Source organism: Lathamus discolor, chromosome 3 (assembly GCF_037157495.1).
Source record: "Lathamus discolor isolate bLatDis1 chromosome 3, bLatDis1.hap1, whole genome shotgun sequence".
Classification (NCBI taxonomy): domain Eukaryota; kingdom Metazoa; phylum Chordata; class Aves; order Psittaciformes; family Psittacidae; genus Lathamus; species Lathamus discolor.
In genome coordinates, this window is record NC_088886.1 from 51,562,482 (window position 1) to 51,586,532 (window position 24,051).

The 24,051-nt window shown below is 43.4% G+C and overlaps 1 protein-coding gene across 1 annotated transcript in view; it reads right to left on the reverse strand.

Moving 5' to 3' along the window:
• The window catches only part of DDAH1 (dimethylarginine dimethylaminohydrolase 1), a 56,279-nt gene that overhangs the window by 17,337 nt on the left and 14,891 nt on the right, over positions 1-24,051 (reverse strand). Inside the window, exons 2-4 of the mRNA XM_065675204.1 lie at positions 3,031-3,130; positions 1,793-1,866; positions 1,101-1,220 (exon numbers count right to left, since the gene is read on the reverse strand). Coding sequence (XP_065531276.1) covers positions 1,101-1,220; positions 1,793-1,866; positions 3,031-3,130 — 294 coding nt within the window. The remainder of the gene's footprint in view (positions 1-1,100; positions 1,221-1,792; positions 1,867-3,030; positions 3,131-24,051) is intronic.

The following is a 24,051-nucleotide window of genomic DNA, read 5'->3' on the forward strand; positions in this document are numbered from 1 at the left end:
GTACCAAGAGGGACAAATTCTCTCTAGCTTCACTTCAGGTAAATCTCAGTTGCACTTTGCTGGTTTGGTGCTCCAGCCAAAGTTTCTGCTGCAAAGCATCAGTGCCTGCGTCTGCACTATCATGCAGGAGCAGAGATGCTGATCTCTCAGGTGAGCTGTCTCATTGCCTATATGCCTAATGAGATTCACGGCTTCACGTGTCTCTGTGCCCACATCTCTAAAAAAGCTTAATTTGGTCGATTTGCTCAGAACACACCCAGCAGGCAGGAAAGCCACTGAGCCCAGGGCAAACCACAGCAGCAATAAACATTTCCCACTGGGGATGGTGGTGTTAGTACAGCGTTGACCTGCCACACAATGGATTATTGGTTTCCAAGCCTGCTAAGAGAGACCCAGATTCATGAGTTCTCTGAGTGTCACAGTTCAAACCCACACCTCCCACTCTAGAAGAAAACATTCAGAGACTCAAATTATTGGTCAGGCTGTGATAAGACTACACTTCTTTCTGTTGAAGCCATGCTGTTCTGAGACCCTCTTGGGACCAGAGAAGAAAATGCACAACCAGGAAGGAACCTAACTTTGCAGCCAGGTGATGGAGGAAGGAGGGATGGGGAGTCTTGGATGCTGGTCCCTGCGGCTGGAGTTACTTCCTGATTTTTTTCCAGGAAGTCTACACTGCAAAATGCATTCAGAAGTCATCTTCGCAACAGGGATCAGACCCTTCTCCCTCCTTCTTCATGCTAAAACTTTTACTTCCCCTCTGGCAATTTTAAAAGCCACATGGCAACATCTGAAGTAAATATCAACACCACTCTGATATTTCCTTCCTCCCTCCTATCACCAAATTATTACCTTTTTAGTCAGCAGAGCTGTAAGTAATAACCTGTACAACCCCTTTATTTCCTGACGATAGCTAAAGCTAAATTAACATCACTGTTCTCTTGCCTGATATAAACGTTCTTTACGGTTTGCACATGAGAGTCCCTGGGATGTACTGATTTCCTTTTTCACTGATCTACATCTATTTTAAAATTCAGTATTCTTGGGCTGAGATTAAAAAGAAAAGAACCCAACTAGTTTGTTGTTCTGATATTCCGTACCTTAAGGGCTTTCTGTGCAGCTTCACTTGATCCAATAGCAATCAAGTTTGGTCCAGCCATGCTGCAAAAGCTCTTCAGATGCAAAGAATCATGAACAGGGACTGTGGAGACAGCATAATCCTGTATGGAAGCAAAGAATGGTTGCTATACATGTTTTTAAATTGTCCTAGGCCCATCATTATATTGAGATATTCCAGGATTAATTTTACTCTCTGCAAATTGACAATAGCCACGTATCCCAGGGCAGTGTCAACTATTTAAGTGAGAGATACCCCTCTGGACCAGCTTGCCTTGTCTGGTGCAATGGAGTAAAACCCAGAACGTGTTTAAAAGATTACTGTTGTTGCAACTGTAAAGGAATACATTAAAAAGCATAATTAAACAGTACCTATGTAAAACCTGTCCAGGGATCAGCAATAAGAACTCGTTGGCAATATATGAGAACACTAAGAACATGAATGTTGATAACGGCCCCCACTATCCAAGTTACTTTTAAGTGGTAATCTCACCCTTCATACACAACTTCAGCATCTCTCACTTTACGGGAGGCTCAGACCTTCTCAGTAACCTGTACTTTTCTGTAAGTCCTAAATGAAGCACTTGAGTCTGATAAACATCTTGGCCAGTATAAATTTACATTTGTTCAGTGGATGATAGCTTCTATTTCCCCTGGCATGAATGAATCTACAAACCTTAAATGTGTCAGCCAGAATTTCTGCACCACGTTGATTTGTCCGCCTGGAAAGACCCACAAAAAATTCTCTGCCTGGAATAAAAAAATGCAGGGTAAAACAATTACAGCATTTTTTTAAAGCCACCCCCCAAAAAAAACACATCAGCCCCTGCATCAGAGCACACATGCTTTAAAAACAGTCCAGCTTTAGAGACATTCTGAAGCAATCTTTCATGGATTGTCATTTTCCATCTTTCTCTTCTCAAGTTGAGTAGCAAAACTGAAAATTCAGCGTAGAAGAATGCAACCTGCAATTCTGAGCTGATAATTTAAAGCAATTATCTTTTTCCAGAAGACACATTTCACTAGAAGCATAAATAGCTTCCTCTTCTAAAGCTCTGCAACAGTCATTGAGTCAGGAAAGAGAACAGCTGGGCTGGATTAGTACAGCACTGATTGACCATTTCTCTCTCCCTCTGAGATTTCCTCTGGTCTCAAAGGCAGCTCTGCAGCCACCAGCATCCTCCAGCTCCAAAGAAAATCAGTGCTGGATCTGCACTGTTTTAGAAAGGCCTCCCTTCCCGGTCTGCTTCTTTTGAGACCCTTCTTTCCCCTTGGTTAACTAAGATAAGCAGCTAGTCTACTGTGATGCTGATCAAAATGAACAGGCTCATTCAGCACAGGTGGGGAGCAAGCGTGTGTGTGCAGCTGATGTGAGAAAATGCCTAATGGGTTTAATGACACAAAAAACACAGGCAGTATCTTCATCTTTGAAGGCAACCACGCATATGAGTTGTCTAGCAAATGACATCTGGCAGGCAACTCTACCACTTTCTCCAGAAACTGAAAATGCATTTTTCACATTTGATTCATTTACCTAGTGACAATTGTCTGCACCAAGCTTCTACAAGCCCTGAAAATGAGCCTGGTGAACTTGGCTGCTTGTAATAAGGAATATGAAACAACTACAGTCAGTTGACTACTGAAAGCATTTTTCTTATAGGTACTTTACAAGCTAAAGTAAAATTTGTATGCGCAGTGCTGCTCTTTGTACTGTGTGTACTGCTACTTCATTTATTCAGGCATTAGGTAGGACATTGAGGGTTGCATTGAAAATTCATCTCTGCTGCCTTCGTGACATGTAGTAAACAACTGGTTTAACAAACCACACAAACGACATTTTATGATGCAGACAACAGAGAACACTGTCTTCAAGGCAGTTGGAATAGGTAAGCAGCAAAGTCACTACCACTATACCTGTAAATAAGACATCTCCACCATCCAAGGTAGCATTTTCATCCACCATCTCTACCATATTGAGGTTGAGACTTTCTAGTGCTCTCTTCATGGATTCAACCTGTTTAAAAAAAGTTTAGATATATTGTATCATTGAAAAACTTAAAAACAATACCAGAAATACATATCATTAATAAGAATTAGAGTCCTTTAAGTCAGCAAGATGGATGGCAGGGTCCTTTGTGTCCCTGCCCATTGCAGTTTCCCAACTCTCTCCGGAGGCCTTCGTGGTCTGGATTGGATGCGTTACCAGGTAGCTCATCTGATCTGCTCTCTGGAGGTTTCTGTTTCTCTCTATCACATCCTTTTTCTCCAGCTCTTTACAGAAAAAGCCTTGGACACACTGTTAAAGTAGGAGCCTCAGTTTAAAGTTGAATGGGACAAAGGCAGGTCATTGTGCAACCTAGAGAACATTGATGGGTTAATGCTGCAGTGCAGAACCGTATCCAGGAGCTTCCTGAGACCAAGGGACTCATCCTCCCCATGCAAAATCCCATCTAAAGCTTTGGCACACAGACTGAAGCGAGCCTGCAGCATGCCCTTTACAATTATTAATACTTCTTTTTGCTCCTCTTTCACTTGATGCTAAGATTACTTCAGGCTGAAACCTGGCACTCAGGAGTCTCCAGGCTCAATGGTAACGCTTCATCTTTCTTAATCTTGTTGCTCCTTCTCCAGTGTTCTTTAAAATTAGGATTATAGGGAAGACTAGACCCACGTAGAATTTTAAAAATAGATAGGAAACAGCTGAATTAATATTGGAGAACTGACTTGTACAAATACAGCAACATTTTATAGCATCCATATACTGATAGCACAAAGCTTTCTTTTGCCTGTGAAGCCCAGTGGTTTTCACTGTCCAGGTGCTACGTGCTTAAGAGCCATAAGACCCCAAAGAAGAAAACAATTGCTTAATATTGAGAAATAACATTAAGGCTTTATATAAGATTCCCAACCCAAGAACACACAGACTCGCTGTTTTGTGCTGACATGAAACATGCAAGCAAACTCATGACTGGGACACCCCGATACAGGAGTACACCAGCCACAAACAATTGGAATAAATAAATAACTTATCCGATGAGTATATATAAGGCAGAAGGCCAAACCACAGGAGAAAACAGTAACACCCAGCCTCTTGTGTGGTCACCTATCTCCAGTTAATTCACCCCCCTCCAGCAGGTTCCAAAACCAAAACACCAAGAAAGCCCTTTCAGGAGATGTGCTGCTGATCAGATGCTGCCAGCAGAATTGGTTTGGGCTTGAAGAGGAAGCCAAGCCAGTGGCTGCCCTTGCTGAGCACCCAATCCCCATGCTGCTTCTGTCTTCCTCCCCAGTGTGAAATTCACACCAGCTAGGAGCAACAACATTGCTGCTGATGCTACGGAGGAGTACCCCTCTTGCTTTCTGTGGGGAGAGTCAAAAGCAAAAGCTTCTTTGGACCACAGAAGAACATCTGAGGCAGTAAAGAGGTGTAAAACCTAGGAAGCCTGCAGGGAAGACGTGCTGCAAGGCTGTTTACAGACCTAATGGGCCCAGGAGCTGTGCAACAAGCACTGCAAGCAAGATAGACACTCTGGCTGGAAAATCTGTGTCTGTTAATGGCCTAATAAACTTAACAGTCAGAAGGCAGCAAGTTACCGTGAGGAGAAAAGCAGCATCTCAGCTATGTGTGAGAGGTTAGGGTTACAAAAGCCCAAAGGTAGATCTGCCCATGACCAGAGCAAACAAGCATCAGTCACCAACATGGGTGCAGGATCCCTCTAGCAGGTGGAAAACCAACTTTTTAACTTAGCATTGCAACCATGCAAAATGCTTGCACTGTTCCAGAAGCAACTCCAACACAGCCAGGAAAGGCACTGCGGAGCTTCCCAGGAGACACAGGCAGGGAAGCAGCAGCACTTTACATCCGCAGGCCAGAATGGTCAATTAATAACACTTGCACTAGAGTACCAATTAAGCAAAGTGCCTAACTAATGAGAATAGTGGAAGGTAAATGCTGACTTTGGATTTGTGATTCAAGTCATATGGATGTTTTAATCACCAGCTGTTGAGTACCATTTAACCACCATGCTATGGCAGAGATGCCTCAAATTGTTTCTTTATTTAATTTACAGGGCTTGATGCAGCTGTAGCACAGACATTAAGGAAAGTTATCAGAACTAAAAGTTGTCCACAGAAAACTAGTTTAATTTGCTTTGTGACTGTTCCAAGCTTTGAAGATATAAGATGCTCAAGATGTTTTCCCCCCAACAGTTGAGTTCATTTTAGCTTATGAAACCAAATTTAAGTAAATAAAATGACTGCCATATAAATAGCTGCATCTTTTTTCCATGGTGGGTGTTAATGGATTCAAGTCTACAGTTCAATGTTTTGCAGGGGTTTTAAGCAGCCAGTAGAAATTCCTAGAGTTTTAATTGGAAAGTGCTGTTCACACGTCTAGTGACATACGCTAGGAATATCTTTCAATATCCTCTGCTTGTGTAAAATAGAAGTCCCAAGTTACTGTTTGGTTTCTGTAGGCAACATCAGAAACTTTATTCAGCAGAAGCAGAAATGAAAAATGGACCACAAACTGAAATGGAGATGAGCAGAGGGAAGACTTGATGCTATTAAAAGGCAACTAGAAAAAAACCCAACTTGTAAATCCATGATTCAACAAAACCAGAAATGAGCAGTCCATCTGCTTTTGCATATAGCCGAGTTTCCAGCATGGGGATAGCAGTCTTGCATTGCCCCCACCGCATCATCTTTGAAGACATCCTGCAGCAGTCCTGAGCAGGGTCTCCAACGCAGCACATCTGCGGTACATGTCTGACAGATGACCACCTTGGACACAGTGTGCTGAGTCATTCAGAGTTTGGGTTAGTGTATGGTAAAGTCCACACAAATAGCTTGAGTCTGTATCTTATTGCAAAAGGAAATAGAGAGCTTGGCTCTCTCCTTAAGCCTTCTCACATCAGAAGGACTGAGCCATTTTCCAACAGAGCTCCTACCCCAGAGGGAAGACAAGATAGAATCTTTAGCCAGGGAGTAAGAAGTGATCGTTATCCTCAAGCAAGAAGTTAAAAATAAGGATGCAGCAACAGCATTTGATTTTTATAAAGCCCTTTCTCCTCCTCACATAATCCTCCCCAAACAATCTCTTTTTCTGAAGGACAGTCTGATGAAATTCTATAATGAAAGAAAGACCAATTCACAGTGCAAGCTTTGATGTATGAACAAATAACCACCTCTTTCCTTTTTTTCTTCCCCAGGACAGAAATGAAAAAAGGTAGATGGAGAAAAATCCTCTATGAAGCCACAGTTACCCAGGAGACACCAGTAAAACAGACAAAGCATTTGGATATGACCTGATCACAAGCATATTCACTACGAAGAAGACTTACTGCTTGCTTTTTTTCATAAGCAGCCAAGAGGAAAAGTCACCTTCCCTCGCTTTATCTCCTTTATTTGAAAACTAAAATCCCAGGTAGTCACCATTGTAGCACACAAAGAAAACACTCATCAGTATCCTTTTAAGATTTCTGTATCGTATTATCTCAGGTCAGCTTAAGGTTTGTAACACGATATTGGGGTTTATTGTACATGTACCCATTAGTACAGCAGTTGAGTGTTAAAGCTTGTATGCTTTGTGTACTGATATTTTTTCTAATAAGCACATTCCTGGTGTGAGACGGGATGTGTCTAATCCATAGCAAAGCTGATTGAGAGACAATGGGCTCCAGCCAGCTCAGCTCTGTTTCAAGGAAAGAGGACAATAACTACGTTTGACATTTATAAGAATCTAATTTCCTCATGCTTTAAAAATGGAGCTCATTACCCTCCAGACTGGTGCATTCCACCAATTACTGTAACTGATGTGCGGGAGTTTTTCCTTCTCTATATTAGTATTTGATGCACTCTAAACAGAGGCTGCTTCCTAAATTATTTACTGGCCTTCTGTGTGCTAACCTTGTTATGGGATTTATGTTATTGACAGTAAGAATGAAATTATCTTTTCAAAAGACAGTGGAAACAAGGAAACAAGAAAATGATTTTTATGAACCACAGGCTCACCCCTGCCAAAAGCAGGGCAGCTTTTCCCCTGAGGTGCCAGGAGTGGGCAGACTTAATATATGCAGAAGTTAAGACTATGATATCTCTGAGGTGACTATTTCTGGAGCCATTAGCTTCGAGTTCACAAAGTGCCACTGTCAATATATAATGCATTTTTCAGCAAGGCTCTGAGTGAAGGCTATAAATAGAGATGGACAAATCTGGAGCCAGGAAAGGGTAGACTTCAAGTTTTGCAAAACCAGATACCAGTGTTGGTCATGATCCAGGTTCTTGTCTGAATGTGCTCCATTTGGGGATGAGAAAAATCTGTCTCCTCTTGACGATAAGCATTGCCCTTCTGGGCTTGCAGAGGCTTCAATGAAAATAAAGCAGCACTGTAACAGTTCTGAGAAGAAAAACCCACTACTAGTTATTTTCTTGCTTTAAGTAGGTCAGATACACACCCTAGTGTATATTGATCTCAGAAATTTGTGGGATGTGGGTTATGGCAGAGTTTTCAGCTCTGGCTCCTGGTGTTGATACCAGAAAGGGCCCTGGTTTTGAAGAGGTCAGCAGGAAAATGGTGGAAGAACAAGATGCTCCAGCACTGCTGTTCAAAGCAGATCACACTGTAGGAGTGTGTTAAGTGCAAGACAAGTAAGGTCAGCTCTGTCTTACAAACAACCACCAGCACAGCCTGGGAAGGACACTCCGTTCCTGCATTCCCACCCCTGCAGCAGACAGACCATGATTTGCTTTGGCAATAGATCCCCCTTTCCAGCCACACAGGGCCTTTGTGTTCATCCCACCACCTGTTCCAGGAAGGGGGGAGAAGGTGAAGACTGGTAGCAGCCTGGCCCTGAAAAGAATGGCCAGCTGCTCAGTTTTGTGCACCTGGATATTGGTGGATATGCTGCTCCCAAGGCACCCAGATTGCATACATACTGCTCAGTTCAGAGTGATCTGAGCATGACTTCAGACTAAGCTGTGCATCACAACATATAGAAAACTGTTAGAACATCTAGAAAACCCTTTCTGGGACTTTCAGTTGATCCTACCCTGCCACTCTCTGCCAACACAGAGCTCCAAGGCCAGGTCCTCAGCCAACTGGTGGGGCAGTTGCTCCATAGCATAAATCAGACTTGTAGTGCCTCGGTGGCTGTGTCAGAGTAGCAGCACACAGCCAGCACCACACTCCACTGGCAGATGTGGTGCTCTTTCCAATCTGCTCAGACAGATGTGCCATCCAGTGCACATGCAGCATGGCTCATCCTCAACCATTTTTTATCAAAGGAGGCCACAGGAGGGCTTCGAAGCAACAGTGAGGCTCTCCCAAGCCATATTTTCAAGCTGAAGATAACTTGTTAGTTGCTCCTGATACACAGATCCCACACCTACACTTTCAGGTTGCAACTCTGAGACAGTTTCATCCTTAGATAAAGCTTGCACCAAGCAGGCACTACTTTTGGCAAAGTTCAGGTAGTTTATGAACCATGGTGTTCAGAAAGCGACACATGGATAATTACCCCACCTGTTATTGCCCACACACTGCTAGTTACGGATCCAAATCCACTCACTGCCCTACTATTGAAGCGGTTGCAACGTGTGTGCTTAGAACTGATGCACTTAATGCCAAATGTCCACTGCCCCAAGAATGATCCAAGATCATGGCATGGACAGCAACACTGCATATTAATGGAGAAGGGGAAGTATGGGAAGATCTAACCAGAGGCAGCACAGAGAGGGACTGGCACATAGAGGAGGAGCAGAAAGTGGCATTGGGTGCCCAGAGTTTGTCCCAGAAAAGCTTTTCTGCCCTGCAGGAGCCTGGCAGGTCTCAGGAGGTCATCTCCTCCTCCAGGTACATGCAGTTAAAAAAAGTCACAATTAATCTGCATGTCCTTGGAGCATACTGTGTTCTAACAGCTAGACAGAACCAAAGCACATGAGAATAACTTTACATGGCTCACCAGCAATAAACCGTGCCTGGGTTTCCCCTTCTTCTCTTCCAACACTTAGCCTTTAAACTATAGGGATGCTGTTTCCCACAAAACAGGAGCCAGCAACCTGTTCACTTGCTACAAAAAGTTGGGCTGAAATTTCAACCCACAGCAAGTGGAAATCATTTCAACTCGGTATAAAAAACATCACAGAAGAAAAAGGGATGCTTAAAAAGATGGAGATTGAAAGTAGAAAAGAATGCTCACTAAGATCCACTAAGCATAAAATCAGGTTAATGGAAAAGTTTAAGCAGCATGAATGCATCGTTACAGAAGAACAGTGGAGATTTTGCCGGATAAAGACGACGACATGAAATTTAAGTCGCACGCAGGCATGCTGAGAAAGTAATGTTCTAAATACTTTCTGCTTACAATTACAAAATGATCAATTGTTAAGTGCTGGACAGAGAAATATATTCCATTCTGCCTGGACATGCACAGCAGGCCAAGAATGCACCTGGATAAGCCAAGCATTCATTATCTCCCAGACACTCAATATCCCATAATACCCCCAGCGGCTGCCAGCTCCTTGTCCACCCTTGACCACACGCCATGTGCCCCATTTCACAGCTGAAAAGTATTTAAAATTCATGAAGCCTGCTGAAAGCTTGACTGTCACATTCTGCTCATTCCACAGGGTATGGGAAAACCGCGCAGAAGGGACATTTCAACCAGGGCTATTATGGCTCTTGAATAACCAATATTCCATTAAATTGCTAATAAACCCGCTTGAAGATAAGTTGATCACAATCAAACCATACAGTAGCATTCCTTTCCTTTAACACCAAGTTGTCAGGTTTCACTCTGTACTGTACTACTGTTTCTGTGCCGTTTGTTCGTGCCTTGACACAGAGCATTCAAGATACTCACTTTGTCCCCAGTAATCTAAATGCCCTATTCTAAAGAGGCTGAAAGATCTTTGGCAAGGATAATACTCTCCTTATTTTAAGGTAGGGGACTCTTTTCAAAGGGAAATCTATGCTAAAGAAGTGAAAAATAATTATACCTCAACCAGGATATTTGGGGTTTTGTGACTTCTTGAAAAAAATGCTTAGAATTTGAACATGGTGGTAAATCACATGAGCACTCTCTGCTTCCCTAGCACCCAGTCAAGCTTGATCTGGTCTGAATTTTCACTTGAGTTTGCAGTTCAGCAACTTATTTCCTTCTCCCTCCACCAAATCTTAGTTTTATCAACCAAAATATATATATATTAAAAAAAAATCTGGAAAAAAACCTCCATGAGCATTTGTTTTATAGTAAAATGGATTTTGTTCAGTTCCTCGCAGTTGTCAATCTGCTGGTATGCCTGCTGCTGCCTTCTGATCTTGCTGTGTGCACATGTCATTGTGCCAGAGGACTCTACATTTTGTAATTTCTAATTCTGAAAAGCATGTCAGTCTCCTTTTTGAAAGGGGATTTGAAAGCTTTAATCTTATATTAAACTAACCTAATACTGTGGAAAACCATCTCCCACCCAGCTCCATCCCAGCAGGGAACCATCATCATCATCCAGCTCTGAACCCTTCCCATCACCTCTCGAAGGTGTGTGGGAGCCAACCTGCACAAATGGCCAAGAATAATCACCAGAAAGATCTGGTCCATCTAAATCTGTCTGGTGAGGAGCTACAGACAAGCTCCAGTGGTCATCACGAGGGCCCCATTGCCACATACCAAGGATGAAGGAGAAGCAATTGCCCCAGTGGGCACTTGCCCAGAGCTGCCTGGATACAACCCAGTTCAAGGAGCAATGACCATCATTACAGGCAGCAAAGAATATTTTCCTTCCCATTGAATTCACTCAATAACTGGCCTTTCACTGAGGAACATCCGGTTGCTCCCGTGTTATTTTACAATCAGGGCCCCACGGGCAGAGGTTATACTAACCCAGCATTTTTTCCCCTCTAATAATAGGTTTCATTCATGCTCTCAGAGAAGTTGACCTGTCTGTCTTATTCTAGCTATGCTAACACATCCTGTGAGAGTGCCCTGAAGCATCTAGACATATACAACAATACTGATAGCAGAAAATGCAAATTCTGACCATTTTCCATCTCCCAACTAGTTCCAGTAAGCTTCCCACTGCCAAGTAAGAAACCCCAGTAGGATTACAGAAGTTTGCTGATATACACAACATGGAATTAAATCCTTGAAGACACACCAACAGTTTTAAGTAGTTAAAAAATACATCTAGATACAAATAAGCAGAGTCATCTATTTGATTAAATTGGCCATCACACTGCTAGGTGGAGCATTTGAACCTGAAAATAGCCTTTAGCCATTTAATACTATATTGATAGGGTCTAATAAATTCTTCAACTTTAAAGAAAATCATGCAGTAAGCATAAGCCATTATCCATCTCTGGCTACTGTTCCTTGAATTCAAGCTGACAAAAGCCTCCTAGGTGACAACAGTGAATTGTACTGACCAAAAGGGGGCATTGACCCAGCAGATGCAGAACCATGCCCTCAGCCCTGATGTGGGAGCACAAACACCTCCCCCTCAAAGCCACCCCAAAACCCTGTTGCCAGAAGTGCGGTGAGAGGCACCCATCCACTCTGTGACCAAGCACCAGCTTGGAATGCACCACCAAAAGTCCTGAAAAATTGTGAATTTCTTCTTTATGACAGACACCTAAATGCTTGGAAAAAGACAACAGCCACCTGCCCTTCACAGGGTGATATTTCACCCAGACAAAACCAGCACACATCCAAACTCTTATATACAAACAAATCTGTGCAACAAATATTAATGAAGTAAGGAACTCCTTTAAGGCCTCCCTCGGTGCTTCAAGGCATTTAATTACCTTGAAGTCTACACAGGTTTCAGTGCATTGACATTTACACAAATCCTCCAAACCGTTTCTGCAACATAAGCACAAGGATATAGAATTTAAAACCTTTTACAAAGACACAGCACAGCAACGCACATCCTTTTAATACTCAATGGATGAAAACTCATCTATTTTAAAACCAAAGCTTATATTAAAATACTTTTTTTTTTTTTTCAGACCAGGAGTTGCTTAGGTGCTTATTCTAAGTTCAGGTCATGGTGGTTTCAATTCTCAGAGGATGCTGTTGCTTTGGTCACCCACAAGCATCATCAACACAACTTCACAGAGATCTGCCAGGAGAGCATTTAGTTGCAGGTCGGAATTAGGAGGGCTAGACCTGAACACAGGACCTGAGCCTGTTCTAGGCAGGTGGCAGAGGATGAAATCCTGACCCAACCAAAACGAGAATCACCTCCATCCAAATGTCCCTTTATATTTTATACAACAAATGCAGAAACAGAAATGTCAGCATGCCTGGAAGAAAAGCATTTTAAGAGTACTAACAGATGCAAGGTGGTTGGTTGTTTTGCTCTTTTCCCTGACTAACAAGCTGCTACACACGTTTACATATCCCGAGACCATATTCTTTCAATAGAGCTACATACTGTGCTCAGCTAAGAAGTGAGTCAAATGGGGGGTGTGTTATGTTTTCAAAAGAAATCCATTTCTTTGACATGTTTGCAACTCAGTTACTCTGCATTTTGCTGTTGTATAATTATCTTTCACTTGTACACACATAAGATACCAGTGGATTTAAACAAAGGGAAACTTGTAACACACAGAGATAGGGGGGAAAATAAAGGACCACAAAATAACAGCTAAGCAAAGAGTAACTGTCTAAAGATTCTATTTAACTAAAGCTCTTCTGGTAGAAAGACACTCTAGATGTCAGACTCCTAACCCAACCGTGCACCTTTAGCAAGGTGCGCCGCTTCAGTATCTTACTGCTTTGCAGTTACCTTGGGAAGGAAATCTCTCTCTGCAGGCTTTTAAATATACCTTAGAAATTAGGGTTTCACTTAAGGTATTATTTAATAAGAGCTACTCTGAAGGGGCAGTAAATCCAGTACGAACTCTTCCCACCTACACTGCACTGGGCTAATTTAATTTGATGCCCTAACATTTCCTAATTCCAATTAGGCCTTCTGAACCTGAGGCAGCAAGCACATGCTCATGTTTCACTGCATCCAAGACAGTGCTCTTCGCAGAGCAGCAGCGATGCTCCCAAGGGGTTATGAATCAGAGCATCTGAGCTCTGTCCTCTTGTACATGAGGCACCACTTTGGGGGACACAGTGATACCACAACCTTTCCAACAGGTCTCATGTTTGGAGCGATACCTGCCTGGCCCAAGCTCACCACTGCACAGAGCAAACAGCAGTGGCACAACTGACAGATGCAAGGCAACACTCACTTGCAAAACAACAGTCCACTTCCAGACTCATGTGGGAATAGAGAGCATGTCTGCTGGAGTAACAGCCAAGAGCTGATGATACAGCAGACTCCAGTATTACTTTATAGTCAGCCTAATGACTTTTCCTTTCTCCACACCATACTACAGAACTTCACTGCCATACAGAAATAATGGGAAATACGGAAATATACTAAATTGTAGCTAAATGGAAACTATTACCTCACCAGGTGCTACCAACACATCAGAGGTGTGGAAGTAGCCTAACAGCTTACAGCTGCAGCACTCCCAGACAAAGGTGATGCCAGAGCCTGTGAGCAGCTGCAGGACCTACTGCAAGCAAAAGGTGAGCTTGGGGCTAGAGCAGCAGTCAGTCGTGAAAGTTAATTGAAAACCACTTAATGCATTCCTACTACTGAAGAGCTGGACTGTGTATTTCCTTGGCTGCTGTTCTTGGTTTTGGCTGCTGGGGGCTCCTGCCCCCACTGGAGAAGGTGTCACTGCTGCATAGGGTGGCTGAGCCCCCTCAAGTACTACAGTCCCAGCCAAGCAAGTTCCAGCCCTACGGACAGGGCTCAGCTGTAGATGTGCCATGTCATCCAGTCTGGGAGCAGTAAAGTGATACCTGCACCATGTGGCAAGCATGAGGGAAATTGCTGTGAGCACCTAGTCTGTGGAACAGCCACCTTTGATTGGCACTGAGCCATTAGTGCATCTCCTGCAAGCATCCTGGAGAAAAGGATGCCCTTAAAGTTATGCATCTCATGTAAGGAAGTTGCTCAAGAGTTCCTCAGTCATTCCTCGCAATCACTTAGGAAAACCAGAGACAAGCATATATTTTTTTAGTTATATTATTTAGCTTAAAAACCAGCAAGTTTTTAACTTCTTCAATAGAAAGGATCATCTGCTATCTGGTGTAACTTCACATCGCACATGCTTACAGATCTGTGGGTCAAGCAACAAAGTAGAAATCTGGGAAAATAATGACTGCTATATTCTTTGTAGATGTTAGAGACAAATTTTAAGAACAACACTAAATACTGCTGAATGCTTTTGATGCCCTACAAGTGGTAAGTGCTCAAGGGGAAAGATAGAAATCCTGTCTTTCTACCTGTTCCGGCTGGTGAAAGAAAGTTATAACTCTAATTACACAACATTGAAGTGACTCTGCAGAAACAAATACAGCCTGCAAGGTCAGAGCAGAAGGAATATGATATTTTGTTTGGCCTGTGCCACATTCATCTGCCAAAGAGGGCGAGGTAAGAATCAAATCTCCAATGCACTGGAATACACGAAGTCTTTTCAGTACTCACTTGTTTCTAAAGGAAGAAATACAGCTGCTTCTTCAGAAACCACTTGTTACAATGATCAGAAAGATGATGCTCCTGAAAAACCTAATGCATGGTTAGCAGATGTTAATTTATAAAGGCATAACGACTTGTTCAGAATACAGATAACACTCCATGCGCCTTCAGTTACAGATAAAGTGGTGAAGCTAAAATGCACCAAACAAGTGACAGATTTCATAGACAAAATGGATGCCCCTAATAAGTAAAAGCAGTTACATAACGAACACAGGATTAATAATTTTCAAAAGCTTTATTTTCACAAAGCTGGAATAGCTGAATCAAATCATTAAGCAGCTAATTTGCCTGCTAAAAATAAGTGATGCCCAGGAGCAGCTTTAAGAAAATGTCATTAAATGTCCAGAAAGCTCACTCTTACATGTGGGAAAGAACGCTGTACTAGATTAAGGATCAAAGATAACGGCTAAGTTAATTGGTATAGAGGGGAAATTAAATCAGATATAAAAGCCAAAACAATTGTAACAAGTAAGTTTGAGCACAATATATCAGAAATTAAGAGGACTTATAAAAGCAAGAGAATGTAACAAAAATCTCTGGATAGAACCAAGATTCATGAGGGCTTTTTTCTTTACTTCCCTACCTTGGGAAAACCAGAAATAGCAACAGTGGTGCCAATTCATTAGTACATGAAAAGGGTGAAAATTACCATATTCACACCAAAAAGGTAAAAGTGCTGAATAAATATTTCTGCTTTGCATAGGCGAAAAAGCCAGTTAAGTATTCAACTTGTATTATGGAGAGTAATTTTCGTCCCAGCTGTAACACAGGAGGACATTGAACAGCAGTTATTAAACAGCACTTATAGAACAGCAGGTCAGGATGCTTTCCACCTAAGGAGAAGTCCTGTAGTGTTCATAGTCTTTCACAGCCTAATGGGCATGCCAGAAAAATCTGCAGAATGACTACAGGAGTAGTAAGAAATTAAAGGATAAAAACATAGCAATCAGCATGTGTTTACAGAAAGTCAGTCTCATCTAGGCTTATACAGCTTTGGATGAAAGGATAACTCCAGTCAATAGCAGCAATAGCAGTGATGCACCAGCTTAAGATGTGCACAAGTGGACACTGCTGCTGGTATGCAAATAGAATGTTTTCACACAATGAGAATGTAAATCATTGCTGAATAGGCATGTTTCAAACAGAAACCTATCGATGCAGTTTCTCCAGTTCCACACAAGGTACACAGTCAATGGTCAGCAACCAAAGAAACATTAAACTACAAGCAAACCAGGTCACAGGCAGGGAGGACAGCACTCGAGGGACAAGTGACCAGCCCACACTGCCATATGGGCACCATGAAGGCTGAGGAGCTGGCATGAGGACTTCAGGCCACAGCCAGAGGATGGGCCATCTGTTCAGTTTTGTAAACTCAGCCACCACAGAGCATCATCGTCTGCATGTGGGCTCTAACCATGACCCTGTTGACCAAAGAGAGACAAGCAGGGGAACACTCTGTAGAGACAGAGATCCACCATCCTGGCTCACACACTGCCACAGCTGCTCTCCAGTACACCACATCCACCACATGGAGAACATCCAACAGTCACGAAGGGCTTGGAGAGGAGCCACCAAGAGGAAAGCATCATTTCCAAAACCTCAATCAAAGTAGCATTCACAGAGCTCAATCTGTTCTGCTGATCAAAAGACATGATTATAAAGGCCTACAGTCATGTCTGCAAAGACCTATTCAAGGAATAGAAATTCGGTAACAAACTGACAAAATACAGCACCTAGGAGCTGAATCCAAACCAGGAGCCACAGCTGATGCAGGGATAGTGGGTTTATTTTTTAAGGGAAGAAATTTACCATTTACACAACTTAGTGAGGATTGTGTTAAACACTTTTCCTTCTTTGCAGCCTGAATGGAAGACACCCATGGCTCCACAGCAAGCAGCCCATCCCCAGTGCAGACAATATGGGTCTGGGCGATGATGGGCAAAAGGCTGAACCTGGGAGCCTATTGCTAGTCTGAGTACCAGAGAACATGAACAAACTGCAACTTCACAACTTCTTGTTCAGTAAAGGGGAAGAAGATGCAGAGCCTGCTGAGAAACTAAGGCACTTCTCAGACAGCAGCTAATGCCAGAGCAAATGATGTAATTTGAGGAACAGATGAGTCTGAAAATCTTGACTACACTTTTTCTTTTTACCTTGTTTCATTGCTGCCACACATCCCCACACAGGCAGGAGGATGCTCACAGAAACAGATGACGTACTCCGTTTACTACTGACAAACGGATCCATTTTCAGTTTACAGGTAGTAAAAGGCCTCCCTGGAAAAGCTTGCGGCTACTTAGGACAGACAAGGCAGTTAAAGGTATCTCGCAGCACCGCTTCCTCACCACTTCTGCTGGTGTACTTAGCAATAAGGAACATTAAACAGCATGATCTTGACTGAAAGCACACGGCATCTGCAGTATGTACTGCAGCACGTGGAGCAATGGGATAACTGGGGAGGAGCAGTGTGAGGAGCAGAGTTCACTTGGGAGGGGGCGGGGGGCAAGGCAGCTTGGGAAACACTGACGTATTGTCTTTCCATTACTAAAAATTGCACTTTGTGAAATAGCATTAGATCATTTTAAGAGGTTTATATAAGGACACCGAAAAACAAGTCCTTTTGCAAATTCTATTTGTTTAATGTCTCCCTCCCCTTTCTATTTCCACTATACATCAGGTTGTGAAAACCCAACGTGCAGTAAGACTAGTGCTCCCAGACAGAAGGGACCAACCTCGACCCACGTTAAATCTTCCAGCTGTTCCCAGCTCCTTCTCTTCTCTCCATCAGACAGGCTCATAGCAGTGCCTTAATTACTTGTTTAGGAAGGATGTGACATGTTCCAATTTAATACATTTAGCCCTTCTTAGAGCAAATGTAGAATTAAGCCTCAGTATGCACTTGACAGATCTCTTAGCAACTAGGGTGCAATCAGCCAACAATGGATGATTCACAGTTTTAGCAAGAGTGTGCAGAACTGCCTGCCAAAAGTCTGAATAAACTCACATTGCTAGACACTATGGTAAAATGTACCCTGATCTCTTTTAAACTATTATATCATAGAGGAAAGTTAAACTGCATGCATTCCAGCAGCTCGCCCGAGTCTGGAAATACAATTGAACTGCAACATCTCAATTTTATGATAACCGAGACTTTTCAGTGGTTATTTTCACTTAATTAGGATAATGGTACCTTTCAAGGGAAGCTGCTGAAATCCATCAGTTTGTATAAATAAGGGATGACTTCTTCCGTTTCCGTTGCTCTGAAATGGGGAAGGAAGAGTCTGGAGGACACTAATGGGGGGAGTCTATCCAGAGTCACATCAATTAAAAGATGGGCTTAATCCCAACCTACTCAACCTACTACTGTGGGGCCCAGTGGCATTTAAAATATTTAGGTATCTCTGTGCAATCCATGAGTCAGAGGGAAATAGCAGGAAGCAGCGTGAGAGAGTGCAAGGATACCCTCTAGCACATTGCTATATTCTTTATCACCCTCCAAAGCCCAGCTGAGAGCCAGGCTGCCAGAACAGAGTCGAGATGGCTTGTATTTCTACAGCCAAATTTTCACCTTCATTGAGCAGTTTCACCCCAAGCTTCAGGTTTTGCTTTGGAAGAGTTTCCTCTGTGCTCTCCATATGGATATCTTCCTGCACCAGACTCTAGCAAACCCTTTATGAAATACTATTGAAAAATTAAAACTGGAAAAGCAGTGCTGGATCAGTCCCACACAGCAAGAGCACCAAGTGACAGAGACCAAGTCACAGACAATTCCCTTTCAGCTACAACCATGAACCATGACCAAAGCTTTTCTTGTGGCACACTGGAAACCAGAGCGAAACCCTTCATGAGTAACAGGGTCTGGTTTAAGGAGACAGGGACAGCCTTTCCCCAGCATCCCAGCCTCATTTTAATGTGATTACAGTGAAGAATCCCTTTGGATCTCCAGCATTAACTTCAGCTCTGAGGGCCTGAAAAGCTCTTCACTCTATATTATAGTGATTTATCTATTGCATCTGCTCATATCTCACATTTTAGACTTTTTCACCATCTCTTCCAAGACATCCATTTTCACAGCAGAAGAGAACTGGCACTTGTCCTTTCTACTTTAACTACCTCAAGATGCTGCTCACTTGGTACCCAATGGAATGAAACGCCATTTAAAAATACAGACATCTCACCACCTTTTCAGTAGGTCTTGTCCTCCAGCTCTATCTGGGAACAACGCAGTGACACTTGGTGCTCCATCCAGGCCCCATGCAAGCACTCTGACCCTGCATTGCTCCCAGGAAAGAACACCATGGTCCCTAGAGACCAGGTGCAGACTCAAGACAATGAAAAACTGCAACATGATAAATCCATTTATCATTTCAGTGATGCATCCCAGCCATCAACAGCCTGGGGAATCACTCCTGCTGCAGGCAGGAGCCTTGCTCTGGCAGCCTCAAGCAGCCCTTTTCCTTGGCTAAATAAATAGCTTGCTTTGGCATGAGAGAGCGGGACACCCGAATCGGTTGGCCGACTTTACCTCTGAAAAGAGGGCTGTGGTCAGGGAAAGGAATTTGAACACATTGAGCTCCATGCTGTTTTAATACTAGGATAGTCACAGGTTTCCGCTTGTATGGGCTGACAACTCTTCAAAGCAAAAAGGGTGGTAGCAGGGGAGGCACAGTGAGTGCTGGAAAGATGCATTAAGTGCAAAAATAGCACAGCTGAGTTTCTGTAAATGCACAAAGACAAAAGTTAGGCAGGTAAAGAGAGGAGCGGGTTCAAAGTAGGTGCTTGTACATCTATTACTTTTGTAAAGAGAAGCTTCTTATTGACAACACTCAATAGACAAAACAGGGCTTAGGAGATTTTTCCATCTATTTCCATAAGGATTAGATCAAAGAGCTGAAAGAATGTGAGCAGCAGGGCTGCAGGGAGCTGGGGTACAGGCACCTTGGCCAGGGAGGGAGCCCTGGGCGAGATGGGGATCTGGTGGTTGACTTCAATCCAGCAGCAACGTGTGATCTGTGCCATGTACTACTGGCATCATCACATTCCACCGGCTAAAAAAAAAGGGCTGTTATATCCAGAAACAAAACACACCGGGGACTGATTTCGCCTCTGCTCCAAGCAAGCTATCCTGTGCCTGGATGGGGGCAGATGTGATGTCATTTTTCCACCCCCAAGTTGCTCTGCTGCTGCTCTTTTGGGAGCTCAGCTACTGGCTCAGCCACAGAGCATGTGTGGCAGTATTTCTGCTTTGGGGAACTCAATGTTACTCAATGGCTGACGTGAATCCCGGTGTTGTACAAGGCAGCAGAGCAGAATTCCCTTGTTCCCTGTTTTACCCTATAAGGGCATTCCATGCTGGTGCTGCAAACCTGTGCCTTCACACAGATTTTCTACAGCTGCTGCAGCGCGGCATCGCCAAGCCCGAGTTTGGATTCCTGCGTGTTGTGATAATCAGCTGGGGTTCGGAAAATCCTTCAAAAAAATCTAATGTTCTGGCAACTTAACAAAGCTTCTGAAAAAAACCAAGTTTAACATCTGGAACCAAAATACTCTGAAGAAGTCCAAGACTAACACAGCACTGAATATTCCCCCCCCCCCCCCCCAACCTATTACTGTACAGCACTTCCTTGTCCCCAGCTCAGTCAAACTGGAACGTTTGCATCAAGATGCTGAAGCGTACTGGAAGTCATGCAGGAAGGTGGGAAGATAAAGAGCTATTCACACACTTAAACTTTTCTTAATTTTCTGGGGTTTGTTTATTTTTATTCCTGTCCCATGGATTTCCTTGTCTTTTAATGCATCTTAATCTTCATCAATATTTAACTCTGCAGCAGAAATACTGCATACTTTGTTTTCCCATTTAACTTGAGAGTAGAGGAGGTGGGAAAAAAACCCCACATCCACGGGAAGAAAAACAGCCAGTTCTAAAGGAAATTACTTTTCCTTTTTCCATGAGATGTCCTGGAATAGGACATCTTGTGTCCTGGAATAGAGTCAGGGAGAAGGATGAAAGAGAAAGGTGATCACCAACAGCACCATGCTATTTCAGAGACTGAGCCAGGGTCATCATTCAGGACACTTCTTCCTACCTCTGGAAGGAAGCAGCAGGAAGACCTATAATGGACTTAACTCTCAGCAGACATTACAGTTCCCTGCTGCATCATTCACAATCAACAATCAACCATATAATGCTATAGAACATTATGTATCTATACACTCACATCTACACACATACATAAATAGGTAGGAGATCCAGCTGGGGATAGTGATGCTTAGCAAACTTCTGAAAGAGAAGGGACATCTGCCATAATTTTCAGTATTTCCTGGAATAGCGATTTCCCACCTCAAAGAACAGACTGCTCTGCAAGGTCTGCCCAGGACAGAGCAGAACTGATATAATCCTGTGCAGGCAGAGATGCTCTGCACGACACTTACCTGGCTCACTGTACCACACCAGAGCCTTCAACAGATGCACACTATTTTTGTGTTTCCCTTGCCTCTTACTGAAACCTCTAAGTTCAGGTCATGCCCTGAAGTCTCAGATGCCCAATTTTCCACCTCCCCACTCTGACAGAGGGTGGCACCCGGAGCAGCACTTGTGCCTGGGACACCAGCAGCCTCCACGCATCTGTTTAGAAATAAGATGAAGAAAATCTCAGTTAAAATGTATGGAGGGTTAAGCTTTCCAACACACTGTTTTCAGTGTTGTACATGGGCTCTCCTTGAAAATAAGAGTTATGTTTGGACAAGCTCATGGTCTCTGCTCTCTATCAGAATTACTAGAGCTAGTGGTAGAGCAAATCACATCCCAGATACCAACTTTTGCAGTATTAAAAGTAACATTGGGCTACCTGCAACTGTCACCCACCAGTCACCAAAATATGCTAAGGCCCCTGAAGAACCTGTGCACACTCTCACTTGGATCCAGCAGGAAGCAAGCCCAAACCTAGAATGCATTTCTACTTCCACGTGTTGCATGATATTTTGTACACTTTAATCCCAGTGCATCAAGCTCTCTTGCAAAGGGGACTTGGACTCAGAGTGCAAGAGCTCAGCACTTGTCTCATCCCTTCACGTGATTATTTCTAAGGAATTTTGCTAATGTAACAGGACAGCAGAAACAGACTGTGTCATATTCAGGTTTGTGAATGTGTTTGGATGCACTCTGGCTCAGCAGAGGAGGGGTGATGCCATGCCGAGCCCTGTGGTGCAGGAAGCCATCCAGACTACAGTGCCTTGGGACCCCTCTGGACTAACTGCAAAAACAAACAAGTCAACCCAACAAGTTTCATGTGCAAGTACACCTCCCAGAACATGTGGAGGTACTGAGAAAGAACTCTGACAGAGCCATGGAAGGCCCATGTTACAGAACCAAGCTGTTATTGCATCTCCCAGTTCCCTGAAACCTAGGTTCACATCAAAGACACGTGGTACACAAAACAACACCTTTCAAGTGCTCTTACAGAAATGAATGACTCCTTCCCACACCTCTGCAGCTCAGGTGGGTCATGATCTGCGGTGGACAGACACAAAGTGGTAAATCCCTGCCCAGCCACTCAGCCAAGGGAAGCTATGGGTGCTCCTTAGAGCTTTGCCTCTGGGTTCCCAGCACGTGGCATGGGAGTGCCAGGGCCCAGCTCCCTGGTGACACAGCTATGCTTGAGCAAAGCTGGTGAGGATGAGCCCGGCCACCAACCCATGGCTGCAGCAGGCAGAGAACCAAAATGCCTCCAAACACTAAGGAATCAAGTGAGAGCCACTAAACTCTTGCTGGAGAAGAACCTGCATGGGTTGTTTTGTTCCTCTGAACACAGAGAGCCCTACCCAGTAAAGCAAAAAGCAAACCAAAACAGATGTGGAAAACTGGGACCAGAAGCAGTTAGTGTTGTTTCCAGCAGGCTCCTCACAGAACAGTAGGTCTGGTCTGTCATGCCAGGCTTTCGGATGGCTTAGTTTTTCATTTAAGATTTTTCCTCTCAGTCAGAGCAAACAATATCAACAGGCACTTCAGAAGTACAAACAAGGTTTTTAAATGCAGCCTGGATGTTTTCCAGGCTCATGAGTCTTACACTGAAATGTCCCTCTCCATGCAAGTTATTCCTCTTTTCAAATACGAGCCACCAGATCTTCTTTTATTTCAAGCAGAACCAACCCTACCCTCCAAATAAAACCCAACACACAGCTCTTCATCCCTGCCTTGAAGCAGAAGTTGGATCTACAACTTAATGGCATGTGCGGATATCCCAGTGGCACCGCTGCACCATCCGGGGGGAACTGTATGAAACATCTCTCCAGTGCAGACCTGACCACCACTAAGGACCCTGGCACAAAAGGTTTTCAGTGTGTCTGTGGAAGTGATTGTTAAGGAGCAGCTACATGAGAAGCTATTCCTTCCCTATACAACACAGCTGTGACACAGGGACAAAAACTAAGCCAAGCAGCGGGGGTAAAACCAGTGCTCCCATCTCAAGCTCAGGGCATCGCTTCATGGATTTCTATTCTCCTTCCTCTGTGTTGCTGTTCCCTCATTCCCTAGTGAGGACGGTATAACTGCAGACCACAGAAGCCTTGCAAAAGGCTGCATGAGTCAATCTATCTTTTGTGCTGTCTACAATAAACCTTCTTAGAGGGCAGCAGAGGACAGTGAGAGGTCTACCTTCTTACCCACAGGCAGGGTGAAAGAATCCCACAGACGCACACCTACCCGTTCTCCAGGACTGCAAAGCCCCCAAGACACACATGGAATCTATTCTAACACTTCTCCCTCTTTTTTCCCACTTTTGTCTCTATCCCTCCCCCTTTTCCTCTAGTATCAAAACTGTATCCTGCTTGCTGCATTTTAATTCCACAACTTCTTACCCCCTCTCATAGCTAATCCCTCCCTTTCAGCAGCTGGCTGCCCAGGGGACACTTCTGCCTTTTCACTGTTACACTATACAGAATGTAATGAATCTTTAATTAAATGGGCTTGATGAGGAAAGTCATTCAAACTGGGCTTCATCAGCAAGACAAAACCCCAGCTGTCTTTCCTAAAGGATATAATTTTATCCTTTATAAGTTCAAAATATTTATATTTTAAGTTGTGTATTTAAAATATATCCTTTATATTACAAAGGATATAAGGAAGCACAGTTTAAAATACCTGGAACCCAATTTTAGCACTACAGAACAATTTGCATTTGTTAGGTAAGCAGGGAACGGCTGAAGGAGAAAAATCTCTAAGATCTTAAACAATCAGGCACAGTTTAAGCCATGCAGCTTTTATGGCAATTCCTTCATAAACCAGGAACTTCTAACAATCTAACAGGGTTAATGCAACCACTGACAGGAGCACAACTG